Source organism: Pygocentrus nattereri, chromosome 22 (assembly GCF_015220715.1).
Source record: "Pygocentrus nattereri isolate fPygNat1 chromosome 22, fPygNat1.pri, whole genome shotgun sequence".
NCBI classification, from domain to species: domain Eukaryota; kingdom Metazoa; phylum Chordata; class Actinopteri; order Characiformes; family Serrasalmidae; genus Pygocentrus; species Pygocentrus nattereri.
Window position 1 is genome coordinate 18,201,436 of NC_051232.1, and position 27,382 is coordinate 18,228,817.

A 27,382-nucleotide genomic window follows, 5' to 3' on the forward strand; every position below is an offset into this window, starting at 1 on the left:
GTGTGCAGTTAAGAATAGTGCTTTTAGGACCACTTGTTTCGTTTGAACTTAGGCTTATAATAAGTGGTAGATGTAACCATAGAATCCTTATATATTCCAATTATTTCATCACTTTTTTACTTTTGGTCATATATCCCGAACATTACAGTTGTCAGACCCTTGGTTTAAATAAAAACGGTTCCTACGTCAGCTATGATATGATTTCAGGATGTTTACTTCATATACATGCTTCTGCCCCACCTGCTAGTGCCACAGTTCAACTGCCTAACCCTTAACCTTACACTCTGTGAATTTTTTCTGAAATTATATGCTTGTCTGATTTTTAGACTAAAGTGACCAACGTGCTGAGTGCCATTGACGCAGCTGAGTATCTCATTGCCAACAATGCCTCACATGTTGTCAAACAGGTACAAAAGCAGCACCGATGACTTTAACCATCCATCAACATATACATTCATTCTTTCACCCAAAGCAAGTACAACTTGTACTAAAATTAGCATAAAGAGACTGTTTTTCTGTTACAGGAGACAGAAAAATACGTCAAGAACCTAGTGGGATACTTCAAACAGTACACTAACTGGGTCCAGAATTCGGTATGTTTGTTGTTTGTGTATCTGTTTATGCATGCAAATGGGTGTTTATGCATCCCAACTGACATACTCTTATATGTCTTAATAGTTAGGAATTACTGATTTAATGTATAATACTACAAATCAAGGCTGAAATGATGAACAATAAAATCTGTCCAGACTTAAATTTGGCTTGAGAATACCATGATATACATCTTTTTATAAAGAGAAGTAATAAAAACTAAGAGGTAATTAACAGAAAGCAAAACCACAGCATACAGTACTGCAGCATTTATATTAATTTAATTTCAAGATTTGATTTTTTTATGTTTAATAAGTCAGTATTATCATTTATTGGAATATTAACCCCTCACGATCAGTATTGGCCACAACATTTTCACATCATCGAGCCCAGTTATGTAATACATTTTCTTCTAATGTCATAATGCTGCTGATGTCATAATGTTGTAACTTGTGTTTCGCTTTAGTTAACATTGGAGGTGGCTCAGTGTAAACCCATCAGCAACATCATAGACTCTCTGGAGATTGTTGGCTGCAGTTTTATAATAGACTCAGTGGTAAGTCACGCAACACCTCTTTTGCTAATTTATATTCTGCACATACACATATAGAGGGCATACTAATAAGGCTAGAACATGCACTAGAACAGCACGGCCATACCAGCAAACACAGCAGAACAACATACTCACTGTTCACACTCCAAACCCCCAAGAGATGCAAAACGGAAGAGGGATGTTTTTGGAGAGATGTGTGTGCACTGCAGGGTTGGGGGGAGAGAGAGTAAGAGCGAGATGTAGAGGGAGAGTGTATACGTGCATTAGTGCATGTAATATGTGAATTGCCTCAGCATTATATACAATATTTTGTTTTGTTGTGTGCACTACTGTCAAAAGTTTGGAATTACGAGTCACATTGTGTGTAGTTAAGCAGTTACATTTGCTCAAATTTGACCCTAAAGAAAGAGTTTTCCATTTACAAAGCAGTGCATTTTGGTTGAAAGAGCAACAGTGACTGCATGTTCTAACCAGTAAGTGTATACACCATATATATCATATATACAGTCAGTGGCTTCAACTCCTCTGTGACTGTAGCTTATCACTTCCGATCATACAGCTAGTAGATTCTTGTTAGAGTGGAGGCTCTTGAGGCTCTTTGTTAGTTTGCTGGCTGGTTTGTCCACAGTCCTTCTATGTTATAGGGCTCAGTGTCTGATTATTTTAGTTATTAATGGACATGTAAAGTTGTAGAGTATTAGAATAAAAAAAAAAGTAAAATAATCTTTAATTTGTAGTTAAACTTGTTTTACATTACTGCAAACAGTGATTCCAGACTTTTGCGTGTCAGGGTGTGCGTGCATGTGTGTGTTTCTGTCAACACACTTGCAGATATATATGCATTTTGGCACACATTCAAGATCCCTGAACTCGCAGTGCACCCCAAATACCTCCACACAAAAGCAAGTTTCTTAAGGTCAGCTTGTTAAAATTAAGATAGCCTTGAGCTGAGTGAATCACACAGTTAGCTTAAAGGTTCAGGTCAACTCAGGGCTAGCTTAAGTGGAACCCTAGGTTTCCTAACCCATGATAACCCCAGGTTTGTCTTGTTGTAGCCATCAGGTGTTTACAACAGCAGCCTGACACCTAAGTCTGCTGCCTAAGAGTTTCTTTATTTGTCTTAATAGGATGTATGAAGTCAGCTGTTTACATTGCCAGCAGCTTTACTGTAAATACAGAATGTCCTCATAATCTGGGCCAATCTGTCTGCCATTCTTATCTCAACAACATAAGAGTCAACAAAGGTCACAGTATTTTGGTCTCATTGGATCTGCCTAAGTGTCAAACTTTTATATGTAGGCCAGGTCGTGTAATGATGATTTTGCTTTATTTGTGTGTGTGTGTGTGTGTGTGTGTGTGTGTGGGTTGGGTGTGTGTGCATGGCAGAACACATTCTGGTTCGGTCTAGGTGGCTGCTGTTTGTTCCTTATCCCCAGTATCATCATGTCGGTCAAACTTGCCAAATTCTACCGCAGAATGGACACTGAGGATGTATTCGATGAGTAAGTGAACATATATGTACACTAGTTGTCCAAAAGTGTGTAGATACCTGTTGTGTCAACAGTAGGTGCAACAAAGTTGAAACTTAAATTACTAATTAGAAACAGTGTTTGGATACCTTTGGAGACATATTATGCATATATCAAAACATATCCTCGTGCACTTTTTTATGTTGTTGCTTTAAGACCTAATAACTTGAAGTCAAGTGAATTAAACCTTAATCATTTTACTATACTGTATACTATACTGTGCTAAAATCAAATAAATAAACAAATAAAGTTTTCCCTCCAGTAGTCTGTACCCAATATCACATAATAAGAAAGTGATAAACAGAATTTTAGAAATTTTTGCAATTTATTAAAAAGGACAAAACTTAAATTTCACATGGACATAAGTATTCAGACCCTTTGCTGTGACACTTGAAATGTAGCTCTGGGGGCCTTCCATTTCTCTTGATCATCTTTGAGATGTTTCTACACCTTGACTGGAGTCTACCTGTGGTAAATTCAGTTGATTGAACATGATTTGGAAAGACGCATACCTGTCTATATAAGGTCTCACAGTCGTCAATCCATATCAAAGCAAACACCAAGGCATGAGGAGGAAACAACTGCCTGTAGAGCTCAGAGACAAGACTGTGTGGAGTTCCTAAGAGCACAGTGGCCTCCATGACTCTTAAATGAAATAAGTTTGAACAACCAGGTCTCTTCCTAGAGCCGGCCACCCCACCAAACAAAGTAAAACGGGGAGAAGGGCTTTGGTAAGAGAGGTGACCAAGAACCCAGTGGTCACTCTAGCTGAGCTACAAAGATCCCGATATCATCCATACAGTGATGCATGGTGGTGGTAGCATCATACTGTGGGGTAGTTTTTCAGCAGCTGGGACAGGGAGACAGTTAATGCAATATCTTACTTTACTTAAACACACATATCAATACCAATGAGTGAGAAATAATTAATATGCAATTACACACATACAATAATACAAAATATTTTTATTGTCAGCTGCAATAACTGCCACTAGTCCTGTCACTATCGTGAAATTTTAGTTGACAGTTAATTGACATATCAGTAATTGTGTTTAACAATATAATGGTCTTGTTCATTATTTGAAAATATTGAAGTACTAGTGTAAATTGGCCAAACTGGTTAGCTATCTAGCTTTTATCTATGGTTACTTAGTAGCTAACACTGTTGTTTATCTCTGTAATGAACAAGTGTTTTTCTTGAGAGTGAAAATATAAACAACACATATTCTGCTGGCATACATGCTGAAAACATTAGAACACATAGAAAATAAACACATGTTGCTTGTGCTGCTGTCTAAATGTGTTGTACACTCTCAGAAAAAAAGGTACGACACTCACTGTGGTGGGACCCTCAGGGGTACATCTCAGTAACTTTAGTCAGGGAACATAGTTGTACCATAAACCATTGAAATGATATTTTCTAAGTTGTACTGACTCCACACACCCTGCCTCGCCTCCAGGCTTTTTATTTTATTGTTCTGTTTTAAAACATTAGTTTATAAAAAGATACACATGTCTACTTTTCCACTAGGAAAAATTGATTTAAGGTACACAGTTGGACCTTAAAACCGCTGTTGCACCTTTGAGGGTACACTTACATTGTTTGTACCTTGATAAACGAATCATGTACCTGCATTGTACCTTTATTTCTAACAATGTAGTGGCGAGTTTAAGTGTGTTTGTTTTCTCATTATGTGTTGCAGTAAGTATGTCTCAGTCCAGCCTAGCCAGTTCACCCCAGATTCTTGCTTGTTGTGGCATATTGTGTGGCATATTGTGAAATCTAATAACTCTACAGTGTGACTGCACTTAGCTTCAGTAATTGCTGTCATCTCAAATAACTGCAGTCACCACAAATAACTGCAACTAGGCAATTATGTAATAATTGTGGCAGGCTTAACTGCAGCTTCCAAGGGTTAAAGCTATTTAAAGCTACAGCTGTTGCAAAAATTACTAAGGCCTTGTAACTTCCTGTTTGTTTGTTTGTGTGCTTGTTTGTTTGTTAAAGAAAAGCGAAGACTGTAAATATGAAACTGTGCTTAGACATGTCTTACTTCTAGGTTTGCCATGCCTTTTTCCATGGGCAGGTAAAGCCTAATATATTCTCTTCCCTTGCTTTCCTTTTGCATTTTTTTCTTTGTTCCTTCCAGTTTTCCTGCAACTTGGCACTTCACTCTTTGAGAACACCTTCCCTTCCATTACTGGTCGTTCTTCATCTTTTCTTTTTCTTTTTAAGTTGCCCATTTGTTCTGCTACTCTTAATTTTACTAAATCACATATTTCATTCCTCAGAGTTTTCCTCTTCCTTTTCATCTCATTTGGTTTTCACTATTCTCTCCTCTTTCACGTAAAAAAATCTCCTTCTACTTCCCTTTAGCCTTCACTAAAGATCTGGTGAAAAAGGGTTCTTGACTACAGTTCACATGGAAAATCTTCTCCAAAAAATATTTTACTCTTGTTCCACAAATACAAGGGTTATCTAGTGTCTTTGAGAATAGGTGATATAACCTAACCTTCATAACCTAAACAGTCACATCCCAGACATCTCACTCATACTACTTTCCATTCCTTGTTCCATTCCTTGTTTGCGACTTTGTTTTCTATGTGTGTGCATGGTTTTGTTTTCAGTATGGACATCAGTGGTATCAGTGGTTATCAAAATGATCACATTTATGGCATAAGTAACCCAGTGATGGCCAGGTACAGTAAGGCACAGTTGTTTATCTGCATGCCATTTTGATGTCTTCAAATCGGGGAGAGTGGGGCACAACCTAACACCTTTTAGGTCTTACTGAGTAAAGGGTATGTTGCACAAGATGGCGCAGTTTAACTTCAGTGTACGCAGTGCGTGCATAATGATATCCACCGGTGGTCCTACGTCTCTCAGTCTGTCCTACTCAGTGGCTTTCTACCTAAAATTTTTGTCAAACATCATGATCATGTATACATCATTATGCACACACTGTTTATATCGGAAGTTGAACTGTCTTTTTAAACTAGCCAATTAAAAAAGAAAAATGACAAAAAAAAAATACAAATGAAAATGTCAACTTTGTTTTGAACTCCAGTTGAAGGCAGGGAGTGAAACTGTTACAAAGACGTTTCTCATGTTTTGATGTTGAGGTGATCGTGTTTTCTTTTAAAGGGAGAAAGACTCAACATCATTGTCTGATGTAGATGAGCAATATGTATTATGTAGGCATGGTTAAGGAGTTGGGCTGAGGGCTGGTTTACAGGGCAAAAGAATGGCTAAAGTTTTTGGACCATGTAATATAAATTAAGAGAACATGGACAAATATCTTTCACTTTTTTAAAGAGCGTTCTGCTATGTTTGTGCTATGACAACAAGCGCCGTAGCAGAAACGAGGCTGAGGTTCTAGTTGTTGGAGTCTTTGTAAACAATGAGAAAAGCTCTGGACTTTTCTAATCGTTTGCTTTGGGAAGCCTAGTTTTAAAATGAGCCACTCTTAAAACGAGCCTTCCTGTTTGAAGGCTGTACTTTAGCTGTGTCTATGCTATATTACACCTACCAAGAGAGTTATTAAAATAATGTAAATGTAAACTCTGATGCAACTCCGTAATCGAAAACACGAGTTACTGTGAGAAATACCAGCCTGATGACTGGGAAAATTATGAGTGGTGTTACTATGAAAATACAGGGTCACCAGAAGCGCACTGTCCTTAGATCAGAGGCATAGCCAAGGGATGGTGAGTGCTGGACCATCCTACTGTGAAGCAGCTATAGAAACTGAGACAGTGCATAATCACTAAAGTCTCAATTACATTTTCCAGTGAAAATCCGCCATCAAGGTAGTTATCAATCAGTTCTAAGATTCTGATGATGCTGCATTTAATAATAGGTGTATCTTGCTGTGCTTAGCAAATAGGCACGCAAATGTGTACTGTGTCCCTTCAGCAGTGCTGCCGAAGTAGGCAATGCGATGGTATGATGAGTTACCTGTAAAAAATTAATCAGCTGTAATCATTTAATATGCTGACTAGTTACTTTTAACAGTTGAACACATGCATGTGTTATAGGTTACCTTATACACTGCTGACTTGCTAGTTTTCTAATCATTAGATTCATGTATAATCTGTAGCGAGGACGCTTCTGTGGCCTGTCTGTATGAAATATGTCTACTTAAAGTTGTTTTCCTCATGAATGGTTATGAGTTGTATGGGTTACGTCAACACAGTTTTGTCTTTGAGTTTACGCTCAGCAGCAGCTGTATTGATATTATGCCTTATTCACATGAAAATGATCAACAGATTTAGTTATTTACAGTAAAATGTCAGGGTCTCATCTGTCCACCCTGTTCTAAAAGTTCTAGCTATACCTCTGCCTTTGATCTTTTTAACTACATAGAAAATTGTTACACCTTTTGTTTGGTTGTGCCTCACAGTCTCCTATTGGTGATGGGAGCAGCAGGAGCTTCAGTTAATGTTCTCATACAGTAATGGCATGGTAGACAATTGCATTAACAGTGATCTAGAGTGACTGAACTAATCAGATCTAAAATACTACCTTTTGTTTTGCAGTGCTATACTAACAATATATGTTTTTATTTTTGCATGTGGAGCTGCCTATTCTTCAGATCATTTTTATAGTCACTGATTGCCTTCAGACGTGTCTGCTGCACTGCTCATTTTGCTTATTTCAGCATGTTATTTAGTTCAGAAGTTTGTCTAGCTATGCATGTTAGTAGTAGGGATGGGTATTTTTGCCATTTTTGCTAATAAAATAGGCCCTTTTGAAACAAGTAGTGTGCAGATATCCCAGCAAGAAAACGTTACACATATTCTTGTGAATAATACAAATAAAACATTTTTATGCAATTAGAGAGATTAAAGAGATAATCTGTACTTAATCACTTGATTTAGTGATCTAAAATATTAACACTCGACATTTAGAGCAAGCAATTGTTACAAATATGTCAGCTTTTTGATACCAAAATATTCTCATAAGCATGCCCATCCCTCGTTAGTAAAAGACCTCACTAGAGGAAAGTGTTTATCTTTTTTCACTCAAGATTATTCATCAACCAAAGATCTGTAATGACGTCCAACTTGAATGTGTTGCAGCTATCCCTCATATGACACAATGACACGGTATCCTAGGGCCTCTGCCCCACCAAGGCAGCTTGACTGGTGACAAATGCAAGCACATTCACACTTTCACACACATGGGACATGCAGCCCAGATCAGCATAAACAGGTAGTGCCTCTTAAAACAGTTGAACAGTCTCTCCATTGTTCATGCACTATCACTATTTCTGTTCATCACTTTTACTCCGCCACGTTCCGCACAAGCCTTGTTATCCTTTCATTCTTCCTTATTTCAGCTCTTCTCCAGATTCTGTCACTTCAGACATGCAGCAGTTCCTTTGTCTTAAACTCTTCCTATTACATAATCTTGTTCACTGCCATTTATTCTTTCCTTCTGTGTGTTCTTGCTCAAATTATTTTCCACTCTTTCTGATCGCTGCCCACCATCAGTGAGCTACAAAAGTCATCAAGCAATTTGTCCATCGTTCCATCTACTGTTATTTTTCATGAGGCTTAATCTGCCTGCATCACTTGGTCACCACAAATCTCTTTCCAGTGCAGTCTTTTTTTGACTCTGACTTGCTTTTTGGTCATTTGCATGCTTCGTATTTGTAGTTTTCTGAGCTTTCGTTGATGTGTGACTCATCTAGTTCCCTTACATTTCTGATAACATTCTGTGATAATACTTTATTCCTTAAGCATCATTTACATCTTTACCTGGCAGATCTCCATCAGTCTTTGTGAATGTACAGTATCAATCTTGAATGTATCAGTCTTCATCTTCAAATTCAGGTGGAATTTTTTTACAGTATGTGTAAATTCTATGTATAACTCTAAATTCTTATTTCCCATAGTGGTACGGAAAACTGGAGCTAGACAAGTCACCAAGGTAAGAAAATCACAGTCATTTGTCAGCTTTTGACTTCTGTAAGATGTTTTTTGTTCTTTTGCCTAAAAATGAATATTTGCCCCTTTTTTGATCAGGGAGTCATCTAGGACTAATTTCATACCAGAGGAAGAAAAAAGGGAATATATCCAGATAAGCCAGGGCCTCCAGTTGCTTCCGTAAGACAAATTTTATACAACATACTGAACTTGTGAACTGTGTAAAAACTGACTGTAATATGTCATATATCATATGTAACTTTAAATCAGTGAAAGGTAGCCATAGTCCATTCTTAAAAATAAAGATTCCTAAATGATTCTTGGCTTGCATGTACGATTCTAGGAAACATTTTAGTTGGCATATAATGTTTACATCATGTGGAGGTGTAACTAATGTATGAAATCTTTTAATGTATTAAACCCTTAAAGGGGTACTTCACATTCAAATGTATCATTAATAAAGCTTCAAAGAACCATTCTTTGAAAGGTCCCCCCGACCAAGAAATTTTTATGGATTAAGATTTGAAATTGATCTAGGGGGGGCACTGAGGACTAATTTGAGAACCACTGATTTAGGGAACCAAAATGGTTCTCCTATAGCGTAGCGCCAAAGAATCCTTTCTGGCACCTTTATTTTTAGGAGTGTTGTTTTGATCATTTGACACACCACTGACCAGTGGAAGGTATGTTTACTATAAAGAGCTATAGCTATTGAATGTTTGTTTCTACTCATCCGTATCACAAATGTTTTTAAGGCTTTTGTATTTTTTGTTAATATCAATTTTATAAACCATATCCTTTAGTAAGCGTTATTCAAAAAAGGGTAGAGTTGTGAGAATTTTTACAAGGAGCTGAGTTGATGTTGCTCTTTCATGCGATTAGCCTCCTCTTTACCCAGTCTTTATTTAAGAAACAGCAGCTAATATATAGCAAAACTGCTCTCAAATCAAAGTACAAGGGAAACTTGCCAACACCCTATGAGCACATCTGTGGAAAGACAAGGGAAAATAAATGCATAATAGCAAAAGTAAGAAGGTATGTTTCTCATAAAAACAGTGTTCAGTGTTTGCAAGACTAAACAGTTTTAAGGTTGAGGTAGAGCCTATTAAATATATACAACTGGCAAAAATTTATAATCATCAAATTGTTTCAGACTAGATCAGATGATTGACATGCTTTTTTTTTATAAACAACCATATTGCCCAGTGAATAATGAACAGAATAACTTTCTTAGAATTTGCAGTTCTATTAACGTTTTTAGAAATAGGGGAGAAATGTTGTTAAAAGTGAAAATGATGTATTTGAATTTTTACAGTTTTCATCATGAATTGGTTTCTAGTACATAAATCAATTATAATGCAAACAGCCCAGAAACACACAGATCATTTGAATGATTATAATTCTAATGTATTTTATATGAGGTTTTATTTGTGATCCAGTCATTATGTCACTGATGTAATTCCTACTTGAAGTTATATTGTCTTATTTTCCAGTGTCTTACTGTATTTGCTTATTTATTTATTTTTTGAGTCCCTGTTTCTAACAAAAATCAGTACGGTGAGTACAGACAGCATTTCCTGTTCAATAGTGGGTTTTTTTTCTGAATCTGAGTCTATGAATAATTCCCCAAAATTCTCAACTAGAAAGGAATGAACCCTGCAGGGTAATTCATTAAAATTCATTAAAAAAGTCTCCATCCACATTTATCCAAATATTTGTGAAAACAGTGTTTTCTCTATGTTTTAGCCTCCTGTTCACACAGCATCTTAGGTCATTGAAAACACTGACATCACTTCCGCCTATGCACAATGTACATAATTGTCGCTTTTTTGTTTTTATCTATTCAGTATGCAGAACTCTGTCTCAAATGTATGGCTCTGCCAACTAGGTTGTTTCGGTGTGCTTTGCAGTTTGGGGCTGATAACGCTCACAACTGGGTTAAGCTTTATTTTTTAATTATGCTGTTGTGCAGAAGCATCAGAACCTGTGCTCATTAAAAGATTAACGAGGGGTCACAACTCAAAAGCACACATTAAAAATGATTAAAATAAAGTACTAAAGTCATAATAAAAGTGTCTCATTGATTCTAAACTGTTGTGATGTAGTGATCATTTTAAAAAATCCTAAATTATAAACCATAAAGCAAGTTTTCCAAAACAGAAAACATTTCTCTGCCTGTTTGGGACTGTGTAGACGCTGTGGTATAGCCATGGCAGGAAATAGTAGTTCATCGCTTTTTAAGCTTTTGTTTTCTGGCAGTAATTGGCCTTTAAATCTATTTGAGATATCGAATAAGCAGGACAGTGTCATGTCGAACAAGACTGTTACTGTAAAATGCTGCCATCACTTTTAGAAAATCCCTGCCTTCAATCATTTTTATATTCTGTGTGATCACCAAAACGCTGTTAGTGTGGAAAAATATACAGATACTTGTGGATGAGGCTGGCTGTCCTTTGTTATTGAGAATGTGCAAACACTTTCTATGAAGATCACGTTTTAAACATTTATGTTATATGAATGTTATAATGCATTCATAAGGCTTTATAAACGTGGTTATAAATATTTATAAAGATGAATTACACATTTTACCCATGTTTATTATATATTATTAATTGTTAACACATAATTCATAATGTATAAGTAGTGTTCATAACATTTTATATTGTCAGTGCCAAAGAAGACAACAATGTTTATGGACGTCACAGGATTTCTAATATTTTATTTCTCAGTGCTGGTGCTGTTAGAGCTGCATCTTCTAGGCTTAAGTCCTCTGTGTTCAGATGCTCCAAACAGGTTGTGCAGCCTAGAATTATTGCTACCATGCGCTTTTCTTAACCAGCACTCTCACTTTAAATGTTACATTACGTCACAGAAAACCAAGTACCCATCAGCCCCTCCGCTGAACCCCTTCTGACATCATACTTAGCGTGAAATTATTGTGGAGTGAAGGGCTGGACAGGGAGAGGCGAGATAGTAGAGTGCTGTCGTTGTAATTTGGTTCTAATGTCAAGCACTAGAACCCTTCACTCTGTAACATCACTACTCTGCACTACAGTGATGCTAATTTCTGCTAGCGTTCTATTGGATATGCAGTATTAAGTTAGTGCCAAGCTAACGGTGGTGCACATTGCCTGTGGTGTACATCGACTTACTATTGGGTAAAACACTGTTAGCAGCACTAGTTTAAAATCTGACATGTAGCCTCGCTTCACATGAAGCCTGTAATGTGCTGTACTTTGTACATTGCAGTGCGGCAGTAAATCCTTCAGTAAATACTTCAATTTGAAGCTTGACTCTTAATACTGGAGGAGCCTTTAGTACATTATGCGTCACTTTACAGCAGACAAATACAATTTATGAGCTCTTATAATTTGTAATAAATGCTACTTATCGTTGTTATCGGAGCAAAACTTCATATCTCCATTTTTGACGTTTTTCAGTTCTTGATATAATTTGAAAATGCCTGTTGTTTTTTATATTGTATGCAAATTTGATGAGCAATGGACCAAAAGAAATGAGCCAAAATAACCTGGAAAAACATCTGGTTCCATTGACATGCATTAAAAGTAAAGTAGGTTTTTTTTCTTCTCCTGTAAATACAACATTTTGGAGATGGAAGGTTTTGTTCCGACGCCAGCGTCATAATGCATTGTGTTAACAATTCATAATGCATAAGAAGTATAGCTATAGTGTGTATAGCATTTTTATCTATATTTATAGCCATGTTTGTGATGCCTTATGAATGCATTATAATGTATTATTGTGTTCATAGGTTTATATAGATATAACATTCATAGAAAGTGTTACAAAGAATGTTAACATTTTGTGTGAAGAGTTTCTTTAGAGACAATGTTAAAACACTCCAGGCATCCAGCAGTGAAACTCATAGGCTTGCTGAAAGTCCACCCAAAATTATTAGCCTCAACATTAAGTGAATGAATCAAATGGTAACTAAAAGGTCATTTCTTCCTTGTTTAAAATGTTCTCCCCTGCGCCACCGTGGTCTTGTTGTCACTTGTGTTGAAGCTGTAAGTGGCAAGAGTTGCATGTAAGTTTCACATGGTTCCAGTTGAAAAATGCAAAAGTGGAAATTGGAAAATAAATTTATGCGTAATAAGAATTGCTGGACTTTGTCTTTTTTTTAAAGATAAATATATGCATGAGTATTGTATACATAATACATATAATTTCATATGATATACCCTAGCTGTGACAGCAGAGCAGCTAAACAAAGCTGAACTGAATAGATTCTGGCAAATGAGATGGGCTGTAAAATTCTTTGCAAACCGGCTGAAACAAAACAACATTCAGGTTAATCTGGCAAATGTTGGAAAAAAAAACTAAGCTAAACCAGATGACAGTTATATGTACCTGCACCTTTTTAGTGACAAGAACATTTGATGCAGTGTCCGAGGCTTTGTTTTACTATTTACTGTTGTATAAAGTAATAGGACACTCTACATTAGTTATAACAGTAATCATCACACAGCCTTATTCATATTAAATTAGGGCATCAATCATTTGACAGTCTAGACACTAATATAGGTACTTTCGTGTAGAAAATGGCAGTGATAATGAATCATAAATGAATTTTATGTGTAAAATAAACTATGAGAACCCGAATGGTGACCGTGTGCTTCGTGTGTTGGCCTGTCAGAGTGCTGCAGTACAGCTGTATCCTGTGGCGAGGGTTAGAGACAAGAAAGTCTCAGAGGCTTGCTGCCACATGTTCTACTGCAGTCCAACAAAACCCCTCTTTCTCAACCCTTCTGTCATTCTTTTTGTGTCTCATATGCCCAGTCTTGACACTGTAGACCCCAACACCACCAGCAAGTAACTCTATGTGCAGTACTCGATTCCATAAAATAACATGCACAAAATATGTATTTTATCCTCTTTACCTCAGTCCACTTAAAGGCAGACTCAGAGAAACTTTTAATCACTTCATACAAACATACATGTGCAAATGGAAAAGATCCGAGTCAGCAAATGCTACTGCTGGTTCTGGTATTTCGTTTCAGGTCAGGCATCCACATACATTTGTCCATATATATATATATATATATATATATATATATATATATATATATATATATATATATATATATATACTCTTTCCACTCTTCTAGGAAGCTTTCTACAATATTTTGAAGTGTCTGTGGGATTTTTGTCCCCATCAGACTCAACCAGCCATGCCTTTATGGACCTTGCTTTGTGCACTGGGCCTCAGTCATGCTGGAATGGAAAAGGGTCTTCCCTAAATTGTTCCCATAATGTTGGAAGCATACAATTTTCAAAAATGTCCTGGTCTGCTGAAGCACTGGAACTACAGGGGTGAAAAACAGCCCCATAGCATTATCCCTCCTCCACCAAACTTTACCGTTGGCGCAATGCAGTCAGGCAGGTTCTCCTGGCATTCGTCAAACCCAGACTCATCCATAGAGAAGCGTGATTCACTCCACAGAATACATTTTCAGTGCTCCAGAGCTCAGTGGAGATTTGCTTTACACTTCTCCATGGCCTTGGCATTGTGCTTGGTGATGTAAGGCTTGCATGCAGCTGCTCAGCCACTGAAACCCATGCCATGAAGCTCCTGGTACACAGTTTTTATGCTGATGTTAATGCGAAAGGAGGTTTGCACTCAGGGACCCTGCTGTATAACTTTACGTGGTCTGACACTTCGTGGCTGAGTTGCTGTGGTTTCAAAATGCTTCCAGTTTTCAGTAATAACACTCACAGTTGAGTGTGGAAAATCTAGGAGGGAAGAAACTTTCCTCCTGTGAAAGGCTGTTACCATTGTAACTAACTTGTTGCAACAGTAACAGCCTATTACAGTGTCACGCTCAGATTCAGTGAGCTCTTTAGAGTGACCCACTCTATCAAAAATGTTTATAAAGGCAGACTGCATGGCTTGGTGCTTGAGTTCATATACCTGTGGCATTGAGCCTAAATAAAACACCTGAATTCAGTGGTTAAGAGGAGTCCCAGTACTGTTGTCTATAGAGTGTGTGTATGTATGTGTATACACACACTTTCATTAGCAATGGTATTTAGGTACACCTATGCTTTATCTACGCTCATCCATTTTATTCATACATTTCTGAACTAAAGTTTTGGAAATTCCATTCGTCACTCGTACCTTATGCGCGTGGATTATTATATATGATCTATGGGACTAAATAAGAATCTAGTGAAGTGTCTAGTGAAGAAAAGTGGTTGGTTAGTGTAGTGGGTAACATCTCTGCCTTCAACACTGTAGACTGGGGTTCAATGCCCACCTGGGCAAACACCCTACACTATACCAATAAGGGTCCTTGGGCAAGACTCCTAACACCATCTTTGCCTGCCTGTGTAACAATCAAACTGTAAGTTGCTCTGGATAAGAGAGTCTGCCAAATACTGTAAAAGATTTATAATAACTGTACAATTCCATTAATAGTGAACAACTGTTGTTAGGCAATATGCACAAAGGTTTTCAGTAACACACAGTGCATATTTGTCTTTGTAATCTTTGAAGGACATAGATAGCACCCAAAAGCATACAAAAACAATATATATTTTTCATTGTTCTTCGCATGGGACAAAAAATGTACTCATGGCAATGTGTTGCAAGAAATATTGCTAATGGTTTTGCGGTCATATAATAAAGTATAAGTGGGTGGCTGTTGGTAGAATGGACTAAATGACTTCCAGGTGAATTGCTCTTTTTTGTCGTTTCTTATGAAGCTGAAACATTCTTTGCATCAATAGTCAATGGCTCACTTATGCCAGCAAGTTATATTATATAATGTCTTGTGAGGGGTTTAGACCACTGAGGGCCCTGTGTAGGTAACCAAACCCCAACCCTCTCCACACATACGCACAAACACACGTCAGACATCAAAACAAACAGGGGCACGCAAAACCAAAACACATGCTACACAACTCTCAAATTCATCATATACACACTTGTGCATTGGCTCACAAGGGACCAATCCAGACTAAACCACACCTACACACTCTTGTTGCTCTGGATTGTCACAATCAGCTCTTGCAGGCGAGGTGGAGTGGGGATACGAGCTTCGCATGACTCAAAGGCCTCTTTGTTGGGACCGTGCTTATAAACCCAACCCATACCTCTAAGACCCTCTGCACAGTGCTCAGCTACTCTCTGTCCTGTCCACACCTCTGTTCAGTGACTTGCCTCCTACATCATGAGAGCAGCTTGCAGGGCCTCCATCCTGCTGGCTTGTTGGGTTTGGGCTGTCCATGCCCAAGCTCAGACTAGCCACAGCATCAGTAAACAAGACAACAGCAACCAGGGCAACGTAACAACCAGCCAGTCAACCAGCATCAAGCAGCACCAGCCGGAACCTCAACAAAGAAGCAGCATCTTGGACGAGCCGATCCGCTTCAGTACCAAAGCCCAAGATGCTTGCACAATGGTGATCTCAGGCCAGGGAGACTTCACCAAGCTTCGGGTCTCCTGCAAGAACAAGGGCAAGTCCTACTGGTGCGACTATCTGGGAAAGCCCAACCTGTGCCGGCCCTACAACAACAACCCACGCCACTACTTCACCCAGATCATGTGGGAGATGCGAAAGATCTCAAACGCCTGCCAGGGACTCCGGACGTACAAGCCCCAGATGTGCCGCTCGGCCGTGGACGAAGCCCAGATGGTGTTCCACAACTCTTGGCCCAAGACATTCACCCCCCGGCCAGCCCAAGCTTCACAGGACCGTGTTCAGACCCAGCCGAAACAACCACAGCCTTCCAAGACTGGCGCCACCTCCAAGCCACCAACACCACCCAAAGTGCTTCCTAAGCCACAACAGCCTGCAAAACCAGTCAGCAAACCTGGTCCCAAACCCGTCCAACCTCGCAAACCCACCAAAAGCACTACACCAAAACCCACTGCGGAGGCAGAGAGCCGGGCAAACAAACTAGCAGAGGAGTACTGCTGGAGAAGCCTCCAAGGCATCTGTGCCTACTTCATTGGATGGTTCCAGAACTAAGTATCTACTTACACAGGTAAGAAACACATAAATATGACTGTCCTCTTTACTGGAGCTTGTGAATGATGGATCAGTTTTAAGATTTCACAGAGTAACGTAACTCACTGAACATCAATTCAACTTAATGTAGACATTCATGTCCTTACCATACAGGAAGAAAAGTTACAAAATTTGCTTGCAGAAGATAAAAAGTAACTTCAAACTCACCCTTACCAGTAAACATAGTGCACAAAGGAGAGCATTGAATACATGTAGCTACAAAAAAGAAACAGGTTAATTACTAAACTAAACTACTAGCTAAACTAGCCTGCATTGGTTTGTCTTGGTTGTAATGGATTTCTACTAAAAAAGTCATTTTAAGACAAGTAATGTTAGCTTTATTAGGAGTATATCCAGTTGAGGGAGTAAAGTACTGAACAAATTTAGCTAGCAGAATATATCGTATAATAAAAGATGCAGGAAACTAGGTTAAGTCATTAAACTTGCGTTACGAGGTGCTGCAACGGATTCCTATTAAAAGTAACTTATAGTTAGGTGAAGGCAGCCTTTCTAGCAAATAGATGGAGGAAAGCACTGAACAAATGCTAAAGTACCTGAATGTAATGGCACAGTGGAATAAGCTGACATGCATTTACCTCTGTAGGACTTTGTGGAAGTAAGTGTAATAGATGTATTTCTAAGTGTAGTACATGAACAGATCTCCTGAGGATAAAACTTCAACGTTACATTTCTAATGTAAAGTGATGTAAAGTCATTGCCATTAAAGCCCAACGTTTTGTAAGGTGTTTTTTTGCTGTTTTAAGAGGCCAATTGCCGTTTTCGTTTCATGGCAAGTGGGTCAGAAGAAATAGTCTCTAATTGCTCGGAGCAAAATCTTGCTACAGTAACGTAATTCAGTTTTAAGACTCTTTAGCAAATGTACCATTTTTAGAGATGCAAGAGCGTCAATATGTTGAGCATGTTTCATCAAAGGTCTTGTAGGGGTTACTCTAATCTCTGATAATGTCTGATCATCAATATTACTTAACAAACCAGTGTAATGGAGTGTAACATCATGGTGTTTCAGGGGTTCAGTGTTTTAGCTATTGCCTGCACCACCTTTACAGTTCTCAATGAGCTGACTGTTGAACCTTTCTCTTTTCCCCCTTCCCCCATCTCCTACGTCTAGGCCTGCAGGATAGGAGACCTTTTGAGTCTTTCAGACCACCAGCCAAGGCCGTCCCCCGGGACCTGGGCAACTGTGTGTGCGTGCATATGTATGTTCGTGTGTGTGTGTGTGTACAATTTGTGCTTTTTGTGTTTGTTTTTTTTTTAGTTAAAGAAAATAAAACGCAGAAAAAGATCTCTCTGTCAAAAAGCCTACTTTCATTTACATCTAGGACACTGTATATTACGTTGCTGAATTTCCTAAGCTACTCATTTTCCTAAGCTGTGGTACTTCAACCCCCTATAAGGCCAGGGCCCACCAAAGTTTTACTACACACTTCTATGTGTAAGAATAGCTCAACCAGTCTTATTACTGAATAATAAGCCTTGTGTTGCCATGGATTTCTAACTTTTCTATATTTAACAACAGGCAGCTTTCTGTTTTGTGTAATCAATATTTATCTTCTAATCTATGGCCTGAGTTATTATAGTGGGACTTCAAAATTCATTTTAGAAGTAATAACTATATGGCAAATAACTTAAAAGGGAATTCCACCTGTTTTTTTTCATCTCTGTGTAATTATTAAAGTCATTCAGAGCGATTTGATGTACAATTCTCTCTTTTCAGAGAAACTTTATGAGTCAGAATTGTTTACAGTAGCGGTGCTGGGATGAATGGTTAGATATAGGCTTTGTTTTATCATCACTTTGTCCATTTTACATTCACGTGTAAATCCATTCATGGTAGAGAGATGTGTGCAGGGTCTTGAATGGCCAAACGGTCTCCAAGCGAAACTTATTTTCACCACAATTTTGCCATCATCAACATTGCTTATAAAAACTCAGAAGGCCTGTAGGTTCACCGGTGGTTTTGGATAGTGACTAAAATTTGCACTGTAGACATCACAACCTCTGGTTCCTATCACCACCACTGTAAAGCCATTCACGTCTACTACCATTTCACATGAAACCACTTTGAGTGACTGTTTACATCTCAACAGCTGACTCTTAAACTTTTGAGAAAATGGTGGAATTCCCCTTTAAAAAGCAAAAACAATTAGAAATTGTATGAGAATGAAATACGATAACCCCAGATCAAGACAGAAATCAGCCAAAAGCACAAGGAAACAAAGCACAAATAATCATATTGTCAATAAAAACATTTACAGTCAATCCATATGAAAAGTAAGTATATGTGAACTTAATCAAACTTAAATGTTTACTTTTGAAAGTGTATGAAAATGACCCAGAAATGGACGAATACTTTAGTATGTGAAATATTTTGGCAGGAAACAATGTATTTCATATATATCTCACAATAAAGCATATATATGCATATATGGATTTCTTTCCAATGTGGGAACTGACTTAACTTCCATGGGAAAACAGAGATAACCACTGAAGTTCTGTCAGTGTCCTTGATTTGTGTCTTTTCTGTATCCTCCTTTGTTTTCTTCTGATGTCCAGCTGACGGAAGTTCTCTGAAGTTAGTCACCCAGCTGGGCGAGATAAACTGAATTTGCAAGCTAACCAAAGAGCCGCAAGCCTAGACCATGCACATGCCATACTGCATCAAAGTCATCAAGACACGAGATGAACACCAAAGCAACAGATGCAATCTTTATAACCAAAGCTGAAGTCTTTCAAAGTTGTGTTCAACAAATTTTAAAACGCCTGGTTAAACGCCTTAAAATAATATGTCATCTACAGAAACAAACTCAGGGCCTTTTTTTTTCTCGTTTTCTTTTATCACACTTTGAAAAAAGTAAACAAATAAATAAACAAACTGCCATTACTTTTGCACAGGCCACATTTTATATTATTTTTTCACGCATGTTAACTTCAGTAAACACACAGTCATTGTGTATTAGAAAGTGCAGAAGTGTGCTCTCAGTAGACTCCACACTTCTTTTGTGTCTGAGTGGCTCAGTCCCTGACGTCGGCAGGCGAGTCGCCCCCCTGGCCTATAGTATAGCGCACGGCTTGTGTTGTATAGCCCACTGGAGACAGCTGGTTTGTCACGGGACCCCCTGCTGGATCTGTACCATCCAGCTCAGCCCCTTGTGATCCCCAACGCCTGCTTCTTGTTGTGTTAGGTTTTCTCTGGTGTTGTGTTCATGTCATTTATAGGCGTCTCGTTCGTTCTTAGTTTTCACCTTCAGCCTGTTTGCTGATGTCTGGTCGATGTTTTGTCCGTCTGCCTGCGTCGTCTCTCAGAATGCATCCAGTGTAACTACTTACTTACTCGGTGTGGCTTGTTTTCAAAGTAACAAACCCAGTACAGCTGCTGATGATCAGTGAATGAGCACGTTTCACTGAAATTAAATCACTCAGTGGTCAGTACTCCTGTTCCTGGAGATGTGGTCACCTTCTCGCAGACGTTAGCCCCCATGTGTCCAACACAAGTCAGGCCCATTCGACTTTAATTCTCTATTAATATTAACCTGTTTCACCATGAGCTGCACTACACTTCCCAGCATGCACTGCAACGTAAGCCGAAAAGATGCCATGTGTCCTGTTCAGGCGAATGGGCAATTTTAAAACCCCCCAATGTTTAACAGCTATCTGCAGTTAATGTTGACTGTTGTTTTATATTAAAAAAATATTTTAAATCATTTTTCAATCTTTCGTGTATTCAATGTTTATTTTTGCTGTTGTAGTTTTGACATAATGTTTGCTATCCGGTGTCGACCATAGGAGGATGGGTTCCCCTTCTGAGTCTTGGTTCCTCTCAATGTTTCTTCCTCTTTTAGGGAGTTTTTCCTTGCCACCGTCGCCGCTGGCTTGCTCATGGGGGCTCGGACCCGGATTTTCTTTCTTCTTTTCTCTTCTCTCTGTAATACTGATTGTTCTGTAAAGCTGCTTTGTGACAACACCTGTTGTAAAAAGCGCTATATAAATAAATTTTGCTTGCTTGCTTGCTTACATGTTATGAATAAATAACGACCAGCTGGGGTCAAAATGTTCAAATACAAACAGAAGAAAAACAGCTGGCTCTCAGATTCGGTGGGATTTGTTAATATGGCCCCTTCAGTGGCTGCGTTTGGCACCTCTGCTTTAGCCACAACCCTAACTGACCCACCTGACCCTTATTCTTGCCTTCAGAGGTTCCTGACTAGCTGAGTGATACTGAGTGTGAGACTGAGGCTGGAACAGGGATGGTGACCACTGTGATGGAGAGCATTGCTAACTTGGCTTAATATGGAAGTCGAAAGAGCCGGATCTTATTAGTGAACTGAGCCGATTCTTCTGATTCACTGAAAAGAGCCGAAATGAGCATGTGTGTGTGCGTGTGTGTGTGTGTGAGAGAGAGAGAGAGAGTGTGTGTGTGTGTAGAGTGTGTGTGTGAGAGAGAGAGAGAGAGAGAGAGAGAGAGAGAGAGACAGTGTGTGTGTGTGTGTGTGAGAGAGAGAGAGAGAGAGAGAGAGAGACAGTGTGTGTGTGTGTGTGTGTGTGTGTGTGTGTGTGAGAGAGAGAGAGAGACAGTGTGTGTGTGTGTGTGTGTGTGTGCGTGAGAGAGAGAGAGAGAGAGAGAGAGAGAGAGAGAGAGAAAGAGAGAGAGAGAGAGAGAGAGAGAGAGAAAGAGAGAGAGAGAGAGAGAGAGAGAGAGAGAGAGAGAGAGAGAGAGAGTGTGTGTGTGTGAGATTGGAGTGGGTGGGTGTGCAGTATAAAGGACCCGCGCGTTAAGGCTGCCCCTGCACGGACCGCATTCCGGGCATCTCTGAACCGGTAAGTGCAGTAATACCGAATCGTGTGTTTAGACTGAGCGCAGGAGAGGCGGCGTCTGTCACAGAGTCCTGGCTCGTGTCCCTGCTGGGGGTCCGTGCGGCGCATGCAGCCCGCCGCTGTGTAGTGTTTCCTGAGAGTAATGGGTGTGAGTGGGAGCTCGTCGGGTGGCTTTGTCTCAAAGCGATATATCTTGTGCTTTTAAGGTCTAAATGAAAACGGGAGGAGCACGAAGTGAGAGTTTCTCCTGTAACTAGAGTGAAAGGACATGTTTACTCTGGTCTGAGGGGAAGCCGTGAGCTGCGCGCTGCTCGACTGCCTGTGCGGGGCGGCATTTGAGACTCCGCCATTCGTGGTTTTGTCTTTAACCGGACACGTTCTTATATTTCAGGTCAGCGCGTGCGTGTGAGACGCAGATGTGGCTGTTTGGAAGTCTCGCGCTGCTGCTGCTGATTGGCGAAGGCGCGGGAGCGCGCATCGGAGGAAAGAGGCGGGGAGGCGACGCGGTCGCGAGCGGAAACGGGAGCGCGTTCGAGGGCAGCTTTACGGCGCGCGACAGCTCGCGTTGCACGTGGACGGCGAGCGGAGAGAAGACGTTCGCACTGAGGGTCGCGTGCGCGTCGGAGGCGCGCGGCGCGTTCGCGTGCGAGTACGCGGGCGAACCGGCGGCGTGCGCGGCGTACGGCACCGGCACGCGCCGCTACTGGCGGCAGGTCGGGCGCGACCTCGCGAGGCAGAAGCAGCTGTGCGCCGACGAGCGCGCGGTGGTGCGGGCGGGCATGTGTGCGCGCGCGCCGCCGGCCGCGCACTTCAGACCCGCGCGACGGAAGACGGGGCCAAAGACCACCACAACAGCGAGTGTGGACTTCCCAGAAAGCACCACGCGCGCACCGGAGTGCTCGGAGAGCGCAGATCACCGCAGGCTCGCGGAGGAGAGGTGCGGGGAGGCGTGGGCGAACATCTGCACCTTCTTATTCACCATAGTTCAGAGTGGAGGAGACTGCTGAGCCCGGGGGATGGAGGGGAGGGGAGGGGAGGGGAGGGGGGGCTCAGAGGGAGTGTGTGGGGGGTGTTTTTCAGGATGTGATGGAGTCTAAGGCAATAAACGCTGCGCCGATTTTCAGAAGTTTGTCAACTTTTATTCAAATGCGCGGCTGAATTCCTCGCGCTGACTCGTGTCGAGTCAGTGATCACGAGGACCCGGTGGTGAATCAGCAGGGACTCGGGAGGGGTTTTAATTGGGGGGCTCAATTTTTTAGCGTAGTTAAATGTTAAAGCGGCGCCTCCTGTACGTTAATGACGTCAGTGATTTGCACCGCTGGCCTGCCAATCAGCACTCAGTAGCAGTACTGTTAGCCTACCCCAAAACCGTGTGCTGTAGAAAAAAGGGAAACATACAGGTGGGTTTTCTCTGCATTTTCAGTGAAATACATCCTTCAACTCTCTAAAATTATTTAGGAACTACTTGGACATTTTCGTTTTCGTGCCGTTTAGCTTCTTTTACCCGTCCTGTTTTTGATATAACGGGGAAACAGGAACGCCTCATAAACCAGCTCTGACTCTGCCCTCATACTGAACCAGCTTTATGCAAATGAGCTGAGTGCTGACCAATCAGATTGTTGTAAAACTGCCGTTGTAAAACTGTTGTGATGAAAGAGTTCATTAGCGATTAAAAGCTCTTTGCTCCGGTTATAAGATAAACAGCGCTGAACACTGTAGGAATTCATTCACTATGAGGGATTTCCCTGTCTCTGCTACTGGGATTAGATCCAGCTTTTTACTGTTTATTATTATTATTATTATTATTGTCTTTTTGTCCTCACTGCATTCAAACCAGAACTGTATTAACAAATAAAATTTTCTTTATGTATCTACATTTCAGTATTAAATTATTTCTTGATTTACTCGCTGTAAAAATGTCCTGTAACAATATGTTAGAGCATCTGGCAGCAAAACTGTAAGTAGAAAACCATTTCATGGCAGTATGCTCTTTTTTTAAAATGTAGCTACAGCTTCCAAGCAAAGGAATTTACCTTTTTACTAACCAGCCACCTAAAAGGGTGGTTCTTTAAGGGTTCTTGAAGCACCAAATACAGTACTGTGCGAACATTTTAGACATCTAAGAACATTTTTAAACAATCTACCTCAGCAGTGAGCTTATCACAATATACATTAGAATAAAGTCATATTCATAATTCAAATAAACATAAAACATGTTTTGGATCATCATCCTGCAACCACAATCATTGGATCACTCAACACCTCAATACAAGCTATCCAGGGACTTTGGAAGAAAAACAGACCCAAAATCACAAATCCACCACTTCACAGTGGGTGTAAAGTACTTACATCTTCCTCTATTCATTGTTGTGTCTACACTAATTCTGATTCTTAACATCTGCAGTGGCTTTAAACTTTTGAAGTATTTCCCTGACAATGCAAACAGACTTTTTCTACAGCTGTTTTTCTGTAGTCATTTTCTGACGTGTGCAACTCAACATTTTTTTGTTGCATATCATTGCTGTACTGTGTTGCATTCTAATGTAAGTTAGTTCAGATTGTTGTCAAAGGAGTAGGCATCAGATTGTAATGAGTTAATCAGTTAACGAGAGGGAAAAGAGAGTGACAGGAAAAGCCAGTCTCTTGGGGTTAGCTGTTAGCCATTAGTCTTGGATGGAGATTAATCAACTATCCCTTGGATAACTGCTTCAGGCAATACTGCAGTCTTGAGCTACAAAGTGAGAGCCTCAACAGTTTTTCTGCTAAAGCTCATAGCATGAATGGTCTGTAATATTTACTAAATTTCAGCAGCATCGGATGTTCGTAGATTACAGCATGTAAGAAACGCACATATGAGAAATGTTTTTTGGATGTAAAACAACATTCAGCGTCATTTTTGATGCACTCACAGAAGCTGATGGGCTTTACATGCACTTGCCTTTATCTTGTTAGGGTTAGAAAGCAATATTGACAACTTTGATTAAATAGGGTTCTTACTAAACTAACTTACAAACAAAATCCAGAATGCCACCATTTTTAATCTACAAAAAAAATCTTAAAATTATTTTTTGACATGACAAAGTTTTGCCCATACTGCCCACTACTGCTTGTGTGTCACCTCATATTTATACCCCATATATATATATATAGTTTAATCTCACTTAATAGTGAGAGAAACAGAAACAAATGTTATTGATAGCACTTTGTAAGGGTTATTTCACAAAGCAGGATTTCTCAGTTAGCCAGACAGCATATGGCCAAAGATGAGGAATGTCCAATAGGAATGTCCCTCAGCTCTTTTTCTTTTGGACAGGCTTGACTGAACGCTTCAATGATCTGGCTAAGCTGAGAAAACCTGCTTTTTGTGAAATATCCCCCTATATTTGCCATATATTGTTGTTTACAGTAGGTTAATGTCAGTGAAAACGTCATATGTTAATCATAATGTTTACGTAACATTTTAGCTCCTTTAAATCTTCAACCTGTAGATGGAAATTACGAAGTGGCAGCTCTGTCATAGGCCAGTCAGATAAGATTTTTCACTGAATTGAACTGAATGATCTCATGATTTCCTTGAGTTCCTGTGTATTTGAGTTTAATAAAACTTAACATACTACTAAATACAGGAAGAGAGGGAGTGAGAGAGAGAAGCTGATGGAGACTGACAGAGCTGAAGGAGCAGATCCGATGAAGGTTAGTGAATACTGATTTTCATTTAACTTAATTTGTCACTATGACCATGGAATACTGTCACCTAACTTATTAGAAATCACACTCTTTCTTCTGGCACCAGCTGAGACTGATCTGTATAAACTGTATAAGTATAAAAAAGTATAAACTGTATTTGAATAATACATTTGGGACATTGCAACTGATCTAATAGAGAGGATATAGCATTGCTTGACTTCAGCACCTTTGCCTGATCTGTGCCTGTTATAAGTGGATAGATACAGTATTTACATCATACTACGTCTGTGGTTAATGCAAATTACAAAGAGATTCCATTTATGAATTTCTCCTCAATCACAATGCCTCCGGACCCTCCTAGTATGGGCTTAGCCCCATCCATAAACCCCTAGTTACAGCCGTGCTGACAAACTGTAGGTAGAAATAGGTGTTACTAATAAAGTGGACGGTGAAGCTGTATGACAAAGAGAAGTAGGTACCGTGGCCTAAACCAGCAGTACTGAATTGTATTTACTCTTAGGCCCCCCATTCATGCAGAGTAATTGCCGCTGTGTCCACTCACTCACCCCATCCTATTCAGTCCCCTCCTTGTACTCCTGTCTCTTGTCATTAACTTAACAATAGGGGACCACGTCTTACCAGAACCTGGTCTATTTAGCCTGCTTTCCCCACAGCTATCACTGACCTAGCATGGTGCCATTCTGTGACATTACAAATGGCTCATTAAGTAGGTGCTGGAGGGCACATATATCAGTTTTAATAATCCATCCATCCATCCATCCATTTTCTAAGCCGCTTCTCCGTCAGGGTCGCGGGAGGTGCCGGAGCCTATCCCAGCAGTCTTCGGGCGGAAGGCAGGATACACCCTGGACAGGTCGCCAGTCCATTGCAGCAGTTTTAATAATGTTTAATAATATTTAATAACATCTACCATTTTCACCCTATTTTAGACAGAACCAAAGCAGATCTTGTACTCCAAGAAATTTTAAAATTAGAGATCCGGCTTCAGATGTTTTTCTGTGGCTCTTTCGAAGCCACTCTGTAGCCTAAACCTGCACTCAGGCAACAGTGCTGTTATTTTAGTAAAATAATGAAATAGGCTACTGTAATGCTTGTGTTCTGATTGTGCCCAAAAGTAGTAAGTAGTGTGCAGTGTGTGACCAACATGAATGCCCTCAGAATGCCAAAGATACCCGGATGACACACTTCTATGGCCAAATATTCCAAAACACAGCCAGAGCCAACTTCATTGTACACTGCATCCCAAAATACAACATACCAAATACAGCGGAAGGATGTACAGAGTAAGAGAAAAATGAAAAATAAACAGAAAATGAAACAAAATAGTAAACCCAAAAATTAAAAAATGAATTGGGAAGAAAAATGAGTCTTGCAAAGACTTAACCTAAGACTTAAAAAGTAAACAGTAGTGACAGTAACTAGACCTCTAAAAACTTTCAGAAAAGTTATTGCAAGACATGGTTACAAATGTGCTGCCTAATGCCTGAGAACTTGTTTTGAGAAAAGGTTTTGCCCTAGAACATATTAAAAACATACGGCATAGAGAAATATGGAAAAGTAGCACCCAATGGCAGCTTCTTTTAAGGATTTGCCCCTGGTTTATTATTATTATAAGTATTATGGTATAAAAACTCAAACACGTAGATGAGGTTCACTTCATTTTGGATACTAAAGAAAATGGCTGTTGAAATTGTGATCCCTGGTTCCAATAACAAACACTGAAAAGAACCGTGAAATGGAAAGTTCCTCTGCAGTAACCCATTTCACTCTAAATGACTTTGTTTACATTTGACAGATTAAACTATGTAGTAATTTGGAAAGTAAAACTCAGCGGTATTCACTCATTCAGTGTAACCAGCTACAACCCATCTCCGGTGAAAATAAGAGAAAGAGATTGAACAGTAAAGACTGTTAACACCCCAACCACCCACCCAGACACACACCCACCCACCCAGACACACACACACACACATACACAGAGCTGTCATATGATTGTTCTGTTAGAAAGACACTCTAAAGATTTTTCCACATGAGCCCACACACCCTGATACGATTCTGCTATGCATGTTCACAGTGTGACCACCAGATAAGGAAATTATGCATTATGAGCAGATCTCTGAGAGCGTGGTGTGTGGTAGCTGCTGCTCCTCACCCGATTCTCTTCATACCTGTTTGGCTTCATCCTTCACTCCCCCACCCACCTA

General features: G+C 39.8%; 3 protein-coding genes across 13 annotated transcripts in view; all 3 read left to right on the forward strand.

The window, feature by feature from the left end:
• Positions 1-12,724, forward strand: part of prom1b (prominin 1 b) — a 55,735-nt gene extending 43,011 nt beyond the window's left edge. For 3 of the 11 annotated variants that reach the window (XM_037532882.1, XM_017709395.2, XM_017709396.2), the window contains 9 exons: positions 327-407; positions 525-593; positions 1,058-1,147; positions 2,531-2,646; positions 4,734-4,760; positions 5,302-5,373; positions 7,756-7,888; positions 8,574-8,608; positions 8,704-12,724. In XM_037532882.1, the coding sequence (XP_037388779.1) occupies positions 327-407; positions 525-593; positions 1,058-1,147; positions 2,531-2,646; positions 4,734-4,760; positions 5,302-5,373; positions 7,756-7,825 (525 nt within the window). In that variant the 3' untranslated portion in view covers positions 7,826-7,888; positions 8,574-8,608; positions 8,704-12,724. Of the gene's footprint in view, positions 1-326; positions 408-524; positions 594-1,057; positions 1,148-2,530; positions 2,651-4,733; positions 4,761-4,823; positions 5,374-7,755; positions 7,889-8,573; positions 8,609-8,703 lie in introns of those variants that run through there. The other 8 variants (XM_017709397.2, XM_017709399.2, XM_017709398.2 and 5 more) reach the window with 6 other exon arrangements.
• A 2,682-nt stretch (positions 12,725-15,406) lies between these two features.
• fgfbp2b (fibroblast growth factor binding protein 2b) lies at positions 15,407-17,863 on the forward strand. The gene is made up of 2 exons (XM_017709400.2): positions 15,407-16,614; positions 17,767-17,863. Exon 1 carries the CDS (start codon positions 15,798-15,800, stop codon positions 16,596-16,598), a length of 801 nt encoding a protein of 266 aa, XP_017564889.1. The 5' UTR covers positions 15,407-15,797; the 3' UTR covers positions 16,599-16,614; positions 17,767-17,863.
• A 3,526-nt stretch (positions 17,864-21,389) lies between these two features.
• fgfbp1b (fibroblast growth factor binding protein 1b) lies at positions 21,390-22,478 on the forward strand. The gene is made up of 2 exons (XM_017709338.1): positions 21,390-21,473; positions 21,862-22,478. Exon 2 carries the CDS (start codon positions 21,887-21,889, stop codon positions 22,475-22,477), a length of 591 nt encoding a protein of 196 aa, XP_017564827.1. The 5' UTR covers positions 21,390-21,473; positions 21,862-21,886; the 3' UTR covers position 22,478.
• Positions 22,479-27,382: the final 4,904 nt, after the last annotated feature.